General features: G+C 37.7%; 1 protein-coding gene across 1 annotated transcript in view; it reads right to left on the bottom strand.

Annotated features, from left to right (window-relative positions):
* Window positions 1–16,083, bottom strand: part of CLVS1 (clavesin 1) — a 191,741-nt gene that overhangs the window by 89,711 nt on the left and 85,947 nt on the right. Inside the window, exon 3 of the mRNA XM_036744062.1 lies at window positions 9,087–9,265. Within this exon, the coding sequence (XP_036599957.1) occupies window positions 9,087–9,265 (179 nt within the window). The remainder of the gene's footprint in view (window positions 1–9,086; window positions 9,266–16,083) is intronic.

Here is a 16,083-nt window from a genome sequence, read left to right as displayed (position 1 = left end):
ACCACTATGTAAGGTCAAAAACTACAGAAGTCAAGGAGGATGAGAACCAAAAAAGACCACTGCATTTGTTCTTAAGGAGGTCATGGTTGCCTTAGAGACAGCACTTTCTCAAGAAATGATGAGGGCAGAAACACAGGTGTAAGGATTTGAGAAAAGAGTGGGTAATAAGGAAGCAGAGACATTGAGCGTCCACTTTTTCTGAAGTTTACCAGTGAAGGGAATGAGAAATATGGGCTAGTAGGGTCAATTGGCTGCATACAGGAATGGCTGATGGGTTCAATACCCTATGGAATATGGGATGGAACAGGATCAAGGTAGAGAGGTTAGCCATAAAGATAAGTAAGGATATGACTTCTTCTGTGACCAGAGGGAAAGAAAAGGGACTACATCTAGGACTTAATTAGAGATAGTAATGAATCTCCTGAAGTGGTTACATGTATTAGAATTTATACTATTCTAAGTTATAATTATGTAAGTTATATAATGTATATATTATAATCTAAGTTATAATATGTAAAACATGGTATTTGATTTCAGCCCAATTGAAATATACAGTGTGACACTTCAGGGGGATTCTTTATTACTATTCCTTAGTATTAATTGGGAACTAGCTATAGGTGATGCTTCAAAGAAACTTTTGAGGAATGGAGGAAAGTTGAGGGAAATCACATCAAATGGCTTCAATTTTCTCGATTACATATGACATTGATATAAATGTGGAGGTACCCCTGGAATTGGTGTGATGGGAAAGTAGAAGATACCTGGAAAATGAGTGAGGAAATTTAAAAACGTTGGAGCAAAATTATTGAATTGGCACAGGTAAGCTTTCCTCTGTACTACCTACTGCCAACTTCTCACATTAGGACCTCACTTCTACTTCACTAAAACATCTGAAGGCATTCACAATGAGCTCCCTTTCTCTGTTCCTCTTCATTTCACTTTACTCAGGCATCCTACTCTTTCAACGCTGGTTGTGATGGGGAGTTAACCCTTCTCCTTGCCAAGGACAATTTCTTTTTCTTCCCCTTAATGTAGTTCCTTTTTTCCCAATTTTTAAAAATTTTTATTTAAAGTTTTGAGTTCCAAATTCTTTCCCTCTCTCCCTCACTCCCTTGTCTCCCCTGTCCAACCCCCTTGAGATGGTAAGCAATCAGATATAGGTGATACATATGCAATTATGTAAAACATTTCCATATTAGTCCAAGGACAATTTCTCTACAAGCACTTTTGATCCCATTCCCTCCAGTCTTCTCCAACAGATTGTCCCCACAGTCATCCCTATTCTCTCTCTTATTTTCAAACGATGCTGATCTATTGACTCCTTCCCTCCTTGCAGGCTACAAACACACCTGGTCTTCCCATCCTCAAAAACAAACAAGCCAACCAATCCTCAACTGATCCTACTCTCATTAGCTTTCATCATATATCTCCTCTCCCTTTCATGGACAAACTCCTTGAGAAAGCATCTAAACACATGGCCTCAACTTCTCCTCTCACTTTCTTTTAAACCCTGTGTCACCTGGCTTCTGGCCTCATCATTCACCTGAAACTTTTTTCCAAAGTTAACCAATGATCTCTTAATAGCTAAATCTAATGACCTTTTCTTGGTCCTTATCTTTCTTGACTTCTCTGTAGCCTTTGACATTGTCATTTATTTCTTCCTCCTAGACACTCTTTCCTCTTTGTGTTTTCATGACACTGTTCTCTCCTAGGCTCCTATCTGCTTCATCACTCTATCTCAGTCTGTTTTGCTGGTTTTTCATTCATGTTATGCCAACTAACTATGGGTGCTCCCAAAATCTCATCCTGGGATCTTTTTTCTTTTTACTCTACTGTTTCTCCAGCTCTGATGGATTCAATTATCATCTCTATAAGATGACTACCAGATTCATTCTCTGTCTCTCTGTCTCTCCCCACCTCTCCCTATCTACCTACCTACCACTTCTCTCCTAAATTCTAAATCCACATTATCAACTACCCTTCAACATTTAGTGCTATATATCCCACAGGCATCTTAAACTCAACATATCCAAAACAGAGTTCATTTATTTTCCCCCCAAAACCTTTCCTTCTTCTGAACCTCTCTATTCCTGTTGCTAGCACCATCATCTTTTCAGTCACAACCTTGGTGTTTAGCTTCCACTTCTCAATTTCATTTGCCCCTCATGTTTAATTCATTGCCACATCTTCTTGTTTTACCTTTGAAACATTTCTCAAATATTTCCCCTTTTCTCCACTCACGCTGCCATCGCCCTAGTTCAGGGTCTCATCACCTCTTGTTTGGATTATTCTTTTTTATTTATTTTGAACTTAAGAAATAAAACAATCATTTCCATAACATAGTAGAAGAGGGGAAAAAAGATTGCATATGAAACTACAAATCTATTACATACAACTTGCTATTCCTTTTAAACATATAATAAAGTTATCATGTAACATTATTTTTTTCCTTTTTTCTTCCCTCTCCCACACCCTAGAGATGCTACCATTAGACACAAATGTGTGTGTATGTACATACAGATACGCATATACATACGTGTGTGTCTATGTATATGTATATAAAATTATTCTATACATATTTAAATTTATCAGTTCTTTCTCAGGATGCAGATAGTCACCAATATTATTCAATATTTTTCTGGAAATCCTAGCAATAACAATAAGAGAAGGAAAAGAAATAGAAGGAATCAGAATAGGAAATGAGATAATGAAAACCATTTCATTTTGCAGATGATATGATGATACACTTGGAAATTCCCAAGGACTCAACTAAAAAGTTAGCTGAAACAATTAATAATTTTAGCAAAGTAGCAGGATATATAAAGTAAATCCACATAAATCATCAGCATTCCTATATATCACAAAAAAACCCTGCAAGAAGAGATAGTAAGAGACTTATTTAATAGTAAGAGTTGTTTAAAATAACTCTAGACAGTATAAAATGTCTGGAGTACACATGCAAAAGAAAACCCAGGAACTAGATGAACAAAATTACTTTTAAAACTTTTTATATAAATAAAATCAGATTTAAATCACTGGAGAAATATTAATTGTTCATGGGTAGGCAGGGCCAATATAATAAAAATGTCTCCACTATTACTGTACCATTCTAATCAGTCTCCTTGCCTCACATCTTTCCCCATTACAATCTAACCTCCACTCAGCTGCCCAAGTAATTTTTTCTAAATTGTAAGTCCAAACATTTCACCCTCCTCCTCCACAATTCTACTACCTCTAGGAACAAATACATAATCCTTGATTAATCATTTAATTTTTTAAAAATGATATGATTCTTTCAATATTTTCAGTCTTTTTCTACTTAACACTCTTCCACATATTTTAGGATCCAGCTTCACTGACCTATTTGATGTTCCTTCCTCATGATATTCCAGTTTCTATCTCCATATGTATACAATACTTCACTTCCCACATCTCTATCTTTACATTGGCTGTCCTTCACACACAAATACTCTCCCTTCTCACTCCACCTTTTAGCTTTCCTAACTTTATTGAACACTTAATCCCACCTTCTTGGAGGAGTCTTTCTCTATTCTTCCACCTGCTTATGCCTTCCCACTCAGCTTACTTTCCACTGACAGTACAAAAATCTCCCTTGTACTAGTTATTTACACATTGTTTCCACCATTAGAATGTAAACGCCTTGGGGGCAGGGACGATTTTTGCTTTTCTTTGTATCCCTAATGCTTAACACAGTCTGCCACATTATAGGCACTAAATAAATGTTTATTGACTGACCAATATTTATTGGCCCTGCTGAGGTTCTGTAATGAAGTATTAGCAGATAAAGCCAGTGTAGATAAGAGATTTCCTTCAACAATATTAAATAGCTATGAATTAAACCGGCCAGAGAAATTTATGATAGGGGTTCCTTAAGACTGATGATTCACAGGTTGAGAATGAGGGAGAATCAGGGAGAAAATGCATGTAGTGAACCATTTAATTGGTTAACTATAGGCTTAAGGGCAGATATGGAGACAACTGAAAGCGTGGACAGGGAAAATAGGGGTGGAACAAAGAAATGGAAGGTCACAATAAGGCTGAAGAGGAGGGTTAGTGTGAATAGGTGGAGATTATTGACACCAATTTCTAATTATAAATCTTGAGAGTGGTAAAACTCTGAGAGATGGTGATGTCTAATGTTCTAACCGAGGAAATGAAACCAAGTTATTACACACATATTAATTCTTTGGAATGTTTAACATTGGGGGTTTGGAAGAGGGGGAAGTGAGAAACACTTTGCCTTGGCTGTCCCATAAAAATCACAGACCTGTTTTTAATGTTCTTCCAATGGCTGTTTCTAATCACACCGGGTCTACTTTAATGGTGAATGACTTTTAAAAGGACATGAAAGCCAACCATAAATTCTTCATGTTTACAAGCTATTGAAATATATCTGCTTTAGAATGCCTGTGTTCAAAGAATATCACAAAATCCTCTTTTAAAAGAAACTACTTTTTTGTAAATTGCCCTGCATTCCCACCCTTAATCCTACTACTGTTTTTCCTCCTTAACATTTTTTCCCTTGACTTAGGGGAAGCAGGTGAATAATATTACTAATGAGCCACCTGAGGGTGCCATCAATAAGGATATCATTCTCTTTTCAATAACATCCATCTGTCTTTCTGAAATGTCTGCCTTTCTTACTCCACTGAGTATCACACTCCACAGATCATTGCCCTCAAAGTGCTAAAAACACTCAAGGAGATCAACAGCTGTCATGTTTCATCCTAAGGGTGGCAAAAAGTAAAGGTAATTTGGCTTTGTGAGATGAATAACCCTCAGGTTCCAGGAATGTTAGCTCAGGCCGGGTCTTGAATTCAACATGAAAATTTTCTCTCTTGACATCTCCCTTGTCTTCATCTCTAAAAAGGAACTAAACTATTCTGTGCCAGATTCACCTCTCTTTTTCACATTTCATTTATAAGCACAGGAGATTGAAATGATTTCTGTTGAAATGAAAAGTCTTAATTCCAATCGCATGAGATGAAATGAAAATGGTGTGTGCATATTTTAGTTGAATTCAAATCCAAGAATTAAGCTTTGTGCATACAGAATTTTAGGTGGTGAGAACCTGAGGCTAATGATGACATGGATGTTGGGCAATGTTCAAGTGTACAAGTGATTCCATGTATTTTCCTGCCACTGTCATCGATTTTTCTTTCTTTTTAAAAATCTTATCTTTAGTCATGTCCTTGGAGACAGCATAGTATGGAAAGAGAGCAGAGAGAGCATCTTGGAGCCAGGAAGACCTGGTTTCAAGTCCTGTTTCTGACACATACTATTCTAGCTTTGTCTCCTTAGACAAGATGCTTAACCCATCACGTTCTGGAAAACTGAACCAAGATTTGTAAGTCAACACCTCCTCTGAAACTTATATTTGTAGAGGGAATTACCTCATCTGGGAATTCCCTATAGTAATGAAATCATATGCTTTGTTGTTGTTGTTTTTATCACTCTTATTTGCTAATAAATCCATTTTCCTTCACTTGCTAAAAGAACCATCCTTTGTAACAAAGGTTACAAAAGAAAAGGGAGAAAGAAACAACCAACATATCAATGATATCTGCCCATCAGTTATTTTCACAGCCTGCCTGTAGAGGCAAGTGAAGACTGCCTTATGGATAAGGATCTTGTGGTATAGTAAAGTGTTTCCTGCACTTGTGTATGGCTACTAAAGCACTTTATTTCTTTATCCTGTGGACCATTCTATCCTCTACTCTCTTCTTCTCCTCCTTAGAGCTCAAGCTGCTGAATGATCAAGAGGGTTATATTCAATAGGTGAAGCAGTAGAAGCTGTGTTTCTCCTCTCCCCACTCTCAGAGGTGGTCTTTCTTGGACAGTTCCTTCAAAATGGGAATTGTTTCAGATGCAATCTGAACTGGGGGGAGAGAAGCAAGAGCATTCACTAGAAACTGGGCACATGGCTAGCTCTCCACACTAAGTCAGAGTTTGTGAAGGAATCAGAAACACTGAATTTGGAGTTCCACTCCCACCTCCAGCACTTATTAGTTATCTAATGCAGTGTGTAGAGTGAAGGACATAGGTTCAGGAAAACTTGGGTTTAAATCCAGCCTCTGATCTTTACCAGTTGTGTGAACATGGAACTCTATGCCTTGGTTTCCTCAGCTGTGGGGATAACAATGCTTTCGGTGCCTACCTCACAGAGTTGTGGAGACCTAAATGAGATATTATGTGTAAAACTCTTGGGAAACTTTAAAATCCTATGAAATTTTAAGTTAGTATTATTTTTGAGCCCATTTTATCATCAATAAAATGGTGATAGAAGTACCTATGTCACAGAGATATCATGAAGGTCCCTGAAGAATCAGTTCTTTATTTCCCCCATAGGAAAGATTATCAAATAATCTTGATATTCTATGGCCTTGTAGAAGGGGAGGGATGGGTGACAAGACGGCTCTTTCTACTATACTCAAATACCATAACTAGGCCACATCCTGGTTTCATGGTCAAGGCCATGGCTTGTGGGCACAACACTAATTTATTCTCTTTACAATGACTTTTCAGCCAAGCATTATTAAGTTACCTCTTTGGCTGGTAAAGTAATATCTCTTCTCTTCTCCTCCCCTCCTTTTAAGATAATGGATTCACCCTGTTGAAACTCTAGTTCTAGCCCAGGAATGTCCTCTCAGGCTCATGTTGAGCTTCAGTCTTTGCAGGGGAAGAGTGAAAGGAGAGGGGAATGTGTCTCATCTTCCATCTGAAGCTGACAAACCAATGCAACCACTTAGGTTTCTGTGCAAACCTGCTGAGTAATCTTCTCGAAGCAGCTTCTTTTCTCTGCTAAGCCTGGTACATACAAAAAGGTTTAATATGGACTCAAAGGTCTATTGTATCCCACTAGTAAAAGACTCATTTATTAAATAGAGAATTCCTTACTTGAAGCAAAATAGAGCTTCTCTGAGGCTATTTCTTTTAGTTGTCATGACCAATTAAAATCAATTTTATTAAATGCTTTGAAGTTAAATAATTTAGTTATAGTGTTTTAATTACTAATACTATTTGGTATTTGCATTGATTGATTTTTTTCTATGCACAACTAAAAATGTTGATACTATCTAGATTAATATCTTATAAAAATGTCTATATGAATTGTTACAAATATTTCCATGGACATATATTTAGAAAAAAATATAATAAGTACTCATTTTTACACTGTTGAATGGGATCCAAACCATTATTGTAGACAGCACATTTCCCCTTAAACATATGCCCTTTTCTGACCTAGTATGAAGGGACAGTGGAGGGGATCTTCTAACAAGGGGCAATTAGCAAAGGTGTGCTAGTAAATGTTTAACAAGTGGCTCTCTGAGACGATATGTACCTACCACATACTTTTAAGTTTGATCTGCATATTAGAATTTTCTCCACCACTTTCTTAAGTCTAGAAATCAAGAAAATTATAATCAATCCCTGATTTGTAGTGTTTTATAGTTTCTGAGATACAAATGATCACATTGAAAATTTAACAATCTGTTTGATGGTTACAGAATGTTCAGGCATTCCCCTGTAACTAAACCTTACAGAGATAATATGCTTGTCATTTGCCAGAAGCCAGTCCTGAGGGTCTGGGCCCTTTTGGTAGGGGTTTCCTTGAAGGAGGTCTAAGACAGGCTTAATATTAACCATAGGTTTGCTAGACTGGAGAACTAAATGGCTTTGAGTCCATGATCTTAGTAGTTGTGTAAATGAAAGCAAGTCACTTAATGTCTCTGATTCTCCATTTCCTCCTCTGTAAAAAGGAGGTAATAATATTCTACTGCCAACTACACATGGTTGTTTTAGAGGCAAATATTTTGTAAAACCCAAAGTTCTATGCAAGTGTGAACTAATATTATTCATGTTATCCAATTTCTAAGGTATCATGAAATTATAGAGGTGTGGCTCTCTTTCCTGAAAGAGCTTTTAAAAGAGAATGGGTTTCTTTGGAAAGGTTTAATCAAGAAGATAAACCAAGAGATGAGAAATGTTTAAAGTTCTCTTTTAACTCTATGATTATAGAGCCAGAGTTCTTAACCTGGGAATCCCCAAAAGGGTCCATAGATACATTTCAGAAGATTCATCAACTTCTCTTGGGGAAAAAAGTATCGAGAGGATTCTGGGAAGATGGCAGAGTACGTCAGAAAATTCCAGGCTCGCAAGATTTTCTCCCACAAAAAGTGATAAAATAGCACCTTAGGGCAAACAAAGTGCGGGTAAAAATAAATAAGAATAGGGGCACAACAGGGGTCTTCCTGGGACAATTTGAGAAGAAAAATCCCAGGATGAGGTTTGGTCCCTGTAAAGAGTAAACACCTCCAGGATAGGGTCCACTTTAACAACAAGCAGCAAGCCCTAGGGTTAGTTGGTTTGGGAGACTGCCTTGCCCCAGCCACTGGAACTTTCACACCTGGGATAGTGAGGGGAGCTTGCATCTGAAAGGGGTGTGGGGGGTGGCTGTGGGTACTCACAAGAGATTGGAGGTTTGGCTTTGGTTCCAGGCTAGAGGGAAGAACTGAAGATCTGGGGCAAGAGGCACCATTTCCCATACCCCGGGGCTAGAGGCGATTATAAAAATCAAGTTATTACCACAAAAATGCACAAGCAAAGGAGAAAGAATCCAACCATAGAAAGCTACTATGGGAATAGAAAAGACCGGAGTTCATCTTCAGAGGGGGATATTAAAGTAAAGTAACCCCCTTCTATCCCAAAGAGTAATGTCAAATGGTCACCTGCCCAAAAAGAATTCATAGAAGATCTTAAAAAAAGACTTTAAAAATCAAAATACAGAGATGGAGGAAAAACTAAAGAAAAAATAAGAATAATCCAAGAAAAACAAGATTATGTAGGGAAAGTCACTCAATTTGAATAGGAGATCCAGAATCTTATGCAAAAAAAATGACACCTTGAAAATTGGAATTGGGCAAGGTGAAGGCAGGAAATTATAAGAGATCAAGAAATAAACAAAATATGAATAATGAAAAAATAGAAGAGAAAGTGAAACATCTTATAAGAAAAACAACAGACCTGGAGAACAGATCAAGAAGAGAAAACAGCTCCGTGGCTGCCATTTTAAGAGACTGCCATAAAGCGGCGTGGCCGAGGCGGGGCTGAGGGGACGCCATTGGCTATTCGGCCGGGCTGGAGGCGGGGGCTCCTCTGGCTGCCCCGCCACGGCTTCGCCTGCCGAGGGTTCGGAAAGAGGGGCAGAGCCCGAGGACTCGACGCATAGCCGGACGTTAGGATTCTGCCCACCAGAAAATCTTGCAATGATTGGATTGGACCCCTGGATAGATACTCAAACCTTCGACAGATCAAATTTTACATCCCTGAAAATGAATCTCCATTGGAACAGCAGCTTAGGAAATTAAGACAAGAAACACAAGAATGGAACCAACAATACTGGGAAAACCAGAATCAGACATTTAGTAAGGAAAAAGAAGAATTTGTTTACTCAAAATTGAAAGTTAGAGGTCTGGCATTGAAAGATGAAACAGATAAAAAAAAATAACACTGAATGCAGAAGAAATGGCTGATTTTTATAAGGAATTCTTAAGTAAAAATTTTCAGAAGCATATGTACTATAACAGAGACTGGTACAAACGAAATTTTACTATCACCTTGTTCATGGGAAGAGTGGCCCTACAGAGGATTTGGAGGAAGCTTGGATTCAAGCAGGTGAAGAACAATTAGAGGCACACCTACATCTGCCTTCACCAGCTCCTGTGCTGGCCCTCAGGTTCAGGCACTATTGTGACTGTGACATCCTATTTACCTCGAACATCATTATATCATATGGAAGCAACTGACAAGCTCAACTTACGTGGATGATTTTAAAAATGGTTTTTAAAGTGTAAAAAAAAAAGAAGAGAAAACAACAACATAATCAGACTAACCGAAAGTTATGATCCAAAAAACAATCTTGATACAATAATACAAGAAATAATTAAAGAAAATTGTCCTGATGCATTAGAACAAAGGGTGGGGGGCGGGGGGCGGGGAATAGAAATAGAAAAAAAATCCATTGATCACCACTTAAAAGAGATCCTATGAGGTAAACTCGTAGGAATATTATAGTCAAATTCTGAAACCCACAGCTCCAGGATAAAATATTAAAAGCAACAAGAACAAAACAATTTAAATATGATGGTGCCACAATTAGAATCACACTAGACCTAGCAGCAGAGACATTAAAGGATTGTAGGTCTTGGAACACTATACATCAAAGAGCAAAAGAACTGGGCTCTGGCCAAAAATATCATATCCACCAAAGTTGAGCATAATCTTGAATGATAAAAAATGGACATTTGATCAACTGTCAGACTTTCAAGACTTTGTTAAAAAAAAACTGAACATAAAAGAAGATTTGACATACAAGAGCCAAGAGAAATGTAAGGTACATTCCAAAGACTGATTAAAAGGGATTCAGTAAGACGGACTGTTTACTTTTTATATATGTAAAATGCAAAACATATGTCTAAGATTCTTATTAATAATTGGGTAGCACATAAGAAAGATTGGGGTAAACCTGAGTATGATATGAATTTAAAAAGTAAAACCATTTAGGAACAGCTAAAAAGTAATTATTTTGTACAAATGAGGTGTAAGAGGAAGAATCGATGTAGAGGAATTAGATGGGAGAGGAGGGCTGGTTGTTCTGGTAACACACTTTCATCAGGAATGGGTTTAAGAGGGAACAATACATATATATGTATATGTATATGTGTATGTATAAAAGTCTTCTAAATTGATAAGAAACAAAATGGTAAGGGGATAGGGAGGGGGGAGAGGACAAGGGAGGGATCTTTAGAGGGGTGGGTAAGGGAATAGGTAAAAGGGGGTGTATAGAATGTTGTTTAGATCAATTGGAATGAGGATAAAGGAGGGATCTCTAGAGGGGAGGATGAGGGAATAGGTTATAGGGGCCTATAAAAAGGCATTTAGATTTATGGGAATGAGAGGATAGAGGAGGAAACCTTGGAAGGGGGTAGACTTGTAATAAGATGGCAAGGTATCAGGTGGCAGTAAAGTAGAGAAGGAGGAGAGATAGGAAACGAGATATGCACAAACATAAAAACAAAGATCAGGAGTAGAATTTGTTTCGGAAACTATATGTCTTTATATATGTGTGTGTGTGTGTGTGTGTGTGTGTGTGTGTGTGTGTGTGTGTATCAATAGCTATAGAGAAATATACCCACACTTAATTGTAGCCTTTGGGGTGGCGGGGTGGAGAACAAAGTAAAAAACTGTACAGCAGAAAACAAAAGAAAACTTACAAGGAAGCAAAGAAAATATGGACAGCTCTTAACACAGTGTGTAGTATTTTATCATACAGGCTTTCTTGAAATGAAAATTTATTGTTACATATTTTCAGTCCTCTCTTATGTTCTGCTATGCACATGTTTTTTTTTTTCCTTTCTTACTTTGTATTTAAGTTTATGATATGTTTTTGTATTCTTTATTCTGTATTTGTGTTCCGGTGTTTGAGTCTAAAGTAAAATTTTAAAAAACAAAAAAATCTTTATTTTCAGTAACTTATCACTGAAATTTAGCTTTTTCTACAATTATTTAAAAATGTTTTCTGAGAAGGTATCCCTAGGCTTCACTAGACTTCCAAAACGAGTCCACAACACCAAAATGGTTAAGACCTCTTGCTCCGTAAGTTAAATTCCATTCTTGTGATTTCCATGGTTCTAAGAGAACTTTTAACTTCCTACGTTGTAGCAAAATCTTATTTTGCTCTATGGGCAGTAAAAATAAAGCAGAACTCAGATATCTAACTTCTGTGTGCGAATTATCAAAAAGGAATTTGAACACAGTTGAGAAAAGGAGTCACGTAGATATCTTCAACCCTGTTTCTTGGCTTTCTAAAATATTTTATCTTTTGTTGTCTAGATTGTTCTGGTAGGTAGTTTGGGACATTAGGTGGTCCTTTTCTAGTAGGTTAGTATGTGTGTCAATTTAACACACAGTAAACACATGCCCCCTTGTACACATCTAGATAAGAATGTCTGAGGTAGAGAAGTGGGGAAAACTGTTGGATAACTGAAATAATAGAATCACAGAATCTCAGAGCTGGAAGGGATCCCAGAAATTACCTAGGCCAACCTGTACTGGAACAAGAATCCCAACTCCAACATCACTTACACCTGATCATCTAGCCTCTAGAAGACCTCCAATGAAAAAAGAACTCATTATTCTATGAGGCAGCTCATTGCACTTTTGGATATCAGCAGCTTCAATCCATCACTGCAAGTTGTGTGCTCTGGGCTAAACAAAATAATTCTAATCCCTCTTGCACATGATATCCCTCCAAATACTTGAAGATAGCTATCATGTTCCCTTAAATCTTCCTTTCTCTAAGTTAAAATGCCTAATTCCTTAAAATTATCAATAGTATTGTGAAGCCCATGCATTATTTGGGCCCCTGACAAAATGGACTGAATTCCCCCTTAGAATACTCTCTTAGTAATAATCTCACTAGATCATGTTGCCCCTAAGTCAGAATTTGTGATATATATGTGTGTATATATATGTGTATATATATATACATATATGTGTTTGTATGTGTGTGTGTGTGTGTGTGTGTGTACACACACACACACACACACACACACACACACACAACAGCAGGCTTGCTAGACTGCAGACTTGAGTTTGACTCCATGCCACAGTAGTTAGTGGAGTTGTGAATAAGGGAAAGTCACTTGATCTCTCTGACTCCCATTTTTCTCATCTATAAAGTGAAGATAATAATACATCAGAATATTCTTTGTTTTCTCTAAAGACCATTAGCTCCCCTGCAAGCATTAAATATAACAAGATATCAGATAGAGAACAACTTTTGTATTTTGTCCATTAAAACTTCAGAATGGGCTTATTTATATTTGAACCCTTCTAAAGTGAGGAAAATACTCCCACCTTCTTTCTAAAGAGCACCAATCAATACTTGTCTCTGTTTTATATAATCTCCCTCTCTACTTATTTGGTCCATGTCACTATGCTAGCTAAGGGACAAGTCAGAGATTTCCCCAGTTTTATCCTTTTTCCATTTTGGGACTGTATACATGGTACACCCCACAGATCTTTGCTCGTCTGAATGACGATGGACTACCTTGACTCTGAATTTCTTTCAATGAGGCTTTGAACGTTGTTCTTCTTACTCCCACAGAGGTTCTCTTTTTCTCCTTCTATGTGTCTGTCTGGAGAAATCCCTTAAATACACATGGTTTCCTATAAATTCAGCATGGATGTACAGGTTTTTGCGTAGCCTGGCATCTGCATTTGTGTCTTTTGCTATATATGTCTCTATCTGTGTCTTCCTTTGGGGTGTGTGTGTGTGTGTGTGTGTGTGGTGTCTACTCAAGATCTCCACTGTTGCTCCCCAAATGAACACCAGGGAAAATTCATGCCTGAGCATGTCTGCTAATTGTGTGGCATGACTTAGACTCTCCTCAATATTCTGGAGGCCTTCCTTTGAATTCATTTCAGTTTGTTCATGTCTTTCTTACGATGTGGCACCCAAAACTGAACACAAAGCTCCAGGTGTGGTCATATTAGTACAGAGGAGAGCAGGGCTCTGCCTCTTGTGCTCTAGAGGCTTTTTATGGTTTCTATGAATGCAGCCTAAGATCACATTCACTTTTAAGCCAATAAGCTTGCAGTGCATGGAAATTCACATCTCTTGGGACATGAACTGCTGTTTAGACACACTTCCCTAGATTACATGTGTTTTAGGTTTCTTTTTTTTAACAAAAATGAAGGACTTTAGATTTATGTGTGTTAAATTTAATCTTTTTTAAAATGCATCCTACCACTGTTTTCATACCATTTTTATCATCCAACTTTGTTTTTGTTATCTATGTCTTTGTTCAAGTCTTTGATTAAAATTACTGCTTGATGGCAGAGGCAAAAAGTACTCTAACCTTTCACTCACCTTCTTTTACCTCATGTAGAGAGAACATAAAATTAGACACTTTCATTATAAAGAATGACTCTCAGAGGATCAGAACCAGAAAAGCATTCTGTGTAACCTGGTTTCTGTTGTAGCCTGGTCAAAAAACACAGTTGACATAAAATATACAAAAACTTCATTGCAACCATGTTTTGCAGGATGGTGATTGTGGCTTTCTTATTTGGTTAATATGGGCAGCTAGGTGGTAAAGTGAATAGAGTTCTGGGCCTGCAGTAAGGAGGACTCATCTTTCTGAGGTCAAATTTGGCACCAGACACTTACTAGCTGTGTGACCATGGGTAAGTCACTTAACCCTGTTTGCTTCAGTTTCCTCATCTGTAAAATGAGCTGGAGAAGGAAATGACAAACTCCTCCAGTATCTTTGCTAAAAAAAACCCCAAAAGGTTTACAAAAACTCAGACATGATTGAAGCAAGTGAATAACAACAAATAATATAGAGTTTGAGTTAACATGTTACTTATCTGTACTTTTTCCTGGGTCAGAATATGAGAGGAAGCATGAAGGAGCTTGACTCTGGAGTCAAAGAATCTGGGTATATATAAATCTCATCTTTGACATTTAGTCTCTGGGATCTGAGCAAATGATTTGACCTCATTGGACCTCAGTTTCTTTATCTGTAAAATGAGGGGGATGGACTTGATCATCTTCTATGTCTAGGTCCAGGATCTTATGTTCATGGCAGCAAAGTGATGGAATGCGTAGAATGCTGGACCTGGAGTCAGGAAAACCTGAGTTCAAATCCAGTTTCAGACACTTACCAGCCCTGTAACCATGGGCAAGTAATTTAACCTCTGTATTTTCTCAATTTTCTCCACTATAAAATGGGTATCATAATAATACTTTCCTCCTCAGGTTGTTATGAGAATCAAATGAGATAATATTTGTAAAGTACTTAGCACAGTGCTAAGCACTGTGTAGGGACTTAGTAGGCACTTAATATATGCTTGTTTCCTTCCTGCCAATGTTAAAATTGCTCCCTTTTCAAGCAGCCCGAATTGTTTCAATCATTGCTTAATGAAAGGGAAATTATAAATTTATTAATCATTTGATTATAGAATGCAATGGTGGGGGGGGGGACCGAGTTTTTGCTTACTTTGTGGAAGGGGAACCATGCGAGAATAAAGTTTGGCAAGTCTAAGTACATGGAGGGTCACAGAAATTTATACATGATGATCCATATAGTTGATTCCATTTGTCATGGGGGAAGTGCTCCTGTATAGGGGGTTAATATAGTCTGACCTGCCTCTCCAAGCAGCAGGAACTGGTCATTTATGGAATCATATTAAACATAGCTTCTAACAATATTGTTGTATGACTGTGAAACACTGAACACAAAAGTCTGAAGAACTGAAAATAAGTATTACATAGAAGGCAATAAAGAAGTGTAGGGTAGGTATGAGCAGGCTGAAACATAGAGCCAATGAGGACCTTCAAGGAAGAATGAGAGTAAAAGATGTAACCAAGGAATTGTATGTAGAGTAGGAGAAATATCCATGAGAGTCCGTATGTAGTGGATGAGGCTAGTTCTTTGTCTTAAAAGGTATTGAAACCATTCTCAAAACTCAATTGGTTCTAGGGACTAAAGGCTTTGGATTCCCTTCTTTGTATAGTGCCTGATATATAGTAGGTTTTTCCTAAATGCTTATTGACTGATTGACTGTTGACAACAACTTCCTGGTCATATGAGGAAAAAAACACAAGGAACTCCAGTCCCCTGTCTGATGCCTGGCTAATAGACCACGATGGGCAACTTAGAGGAAGGGGAACTAAATCACCTCACTGTGTCCTTACTGCAAATCCTTGTTGAATATCTTTGCTATGGGCAAGTACATCTTTGTTAACTGTTCAGACCTACAAATATTTCATTTCATTTCAATATGAGACCTAAACTACCAGGAAACAGGTCCAAATTAGGCCCAGTCCCCAGTAGCATGACAGGAAAAAAATGGGATGGTCATATAGCAAGGGTGAGGAATAGTGTAGACAGGCTCCATCAATACCCTTGTAATGTCAGGATAAAGCAAATAAGGCATTTAGCCTGTTGGGTGGATCTTTTGTGGTGAAGTTATGGGAGGGCATGGATAAGAGCC

The sequence above is a fragment of the Trichosurus vulpecula genome, chromosome 1 (assembly GCF_011100635.1).
Source record: "Trichosurus vulpecula isolate mTriVul1 chromosome 1, mTriVul1.pri, whole genome shotgun sequence".
In the NCBI taxonomy this organism is placed as follows: Eukaryota; Metazoa; Chordata; class Mammalia; order Diprotodontia; family Phalangeridae; genus Trichosurus; species Trichosurus vulpecula.
This window is presented reverse-complemented; position numbering and strand designations above follow the sequence as displayed.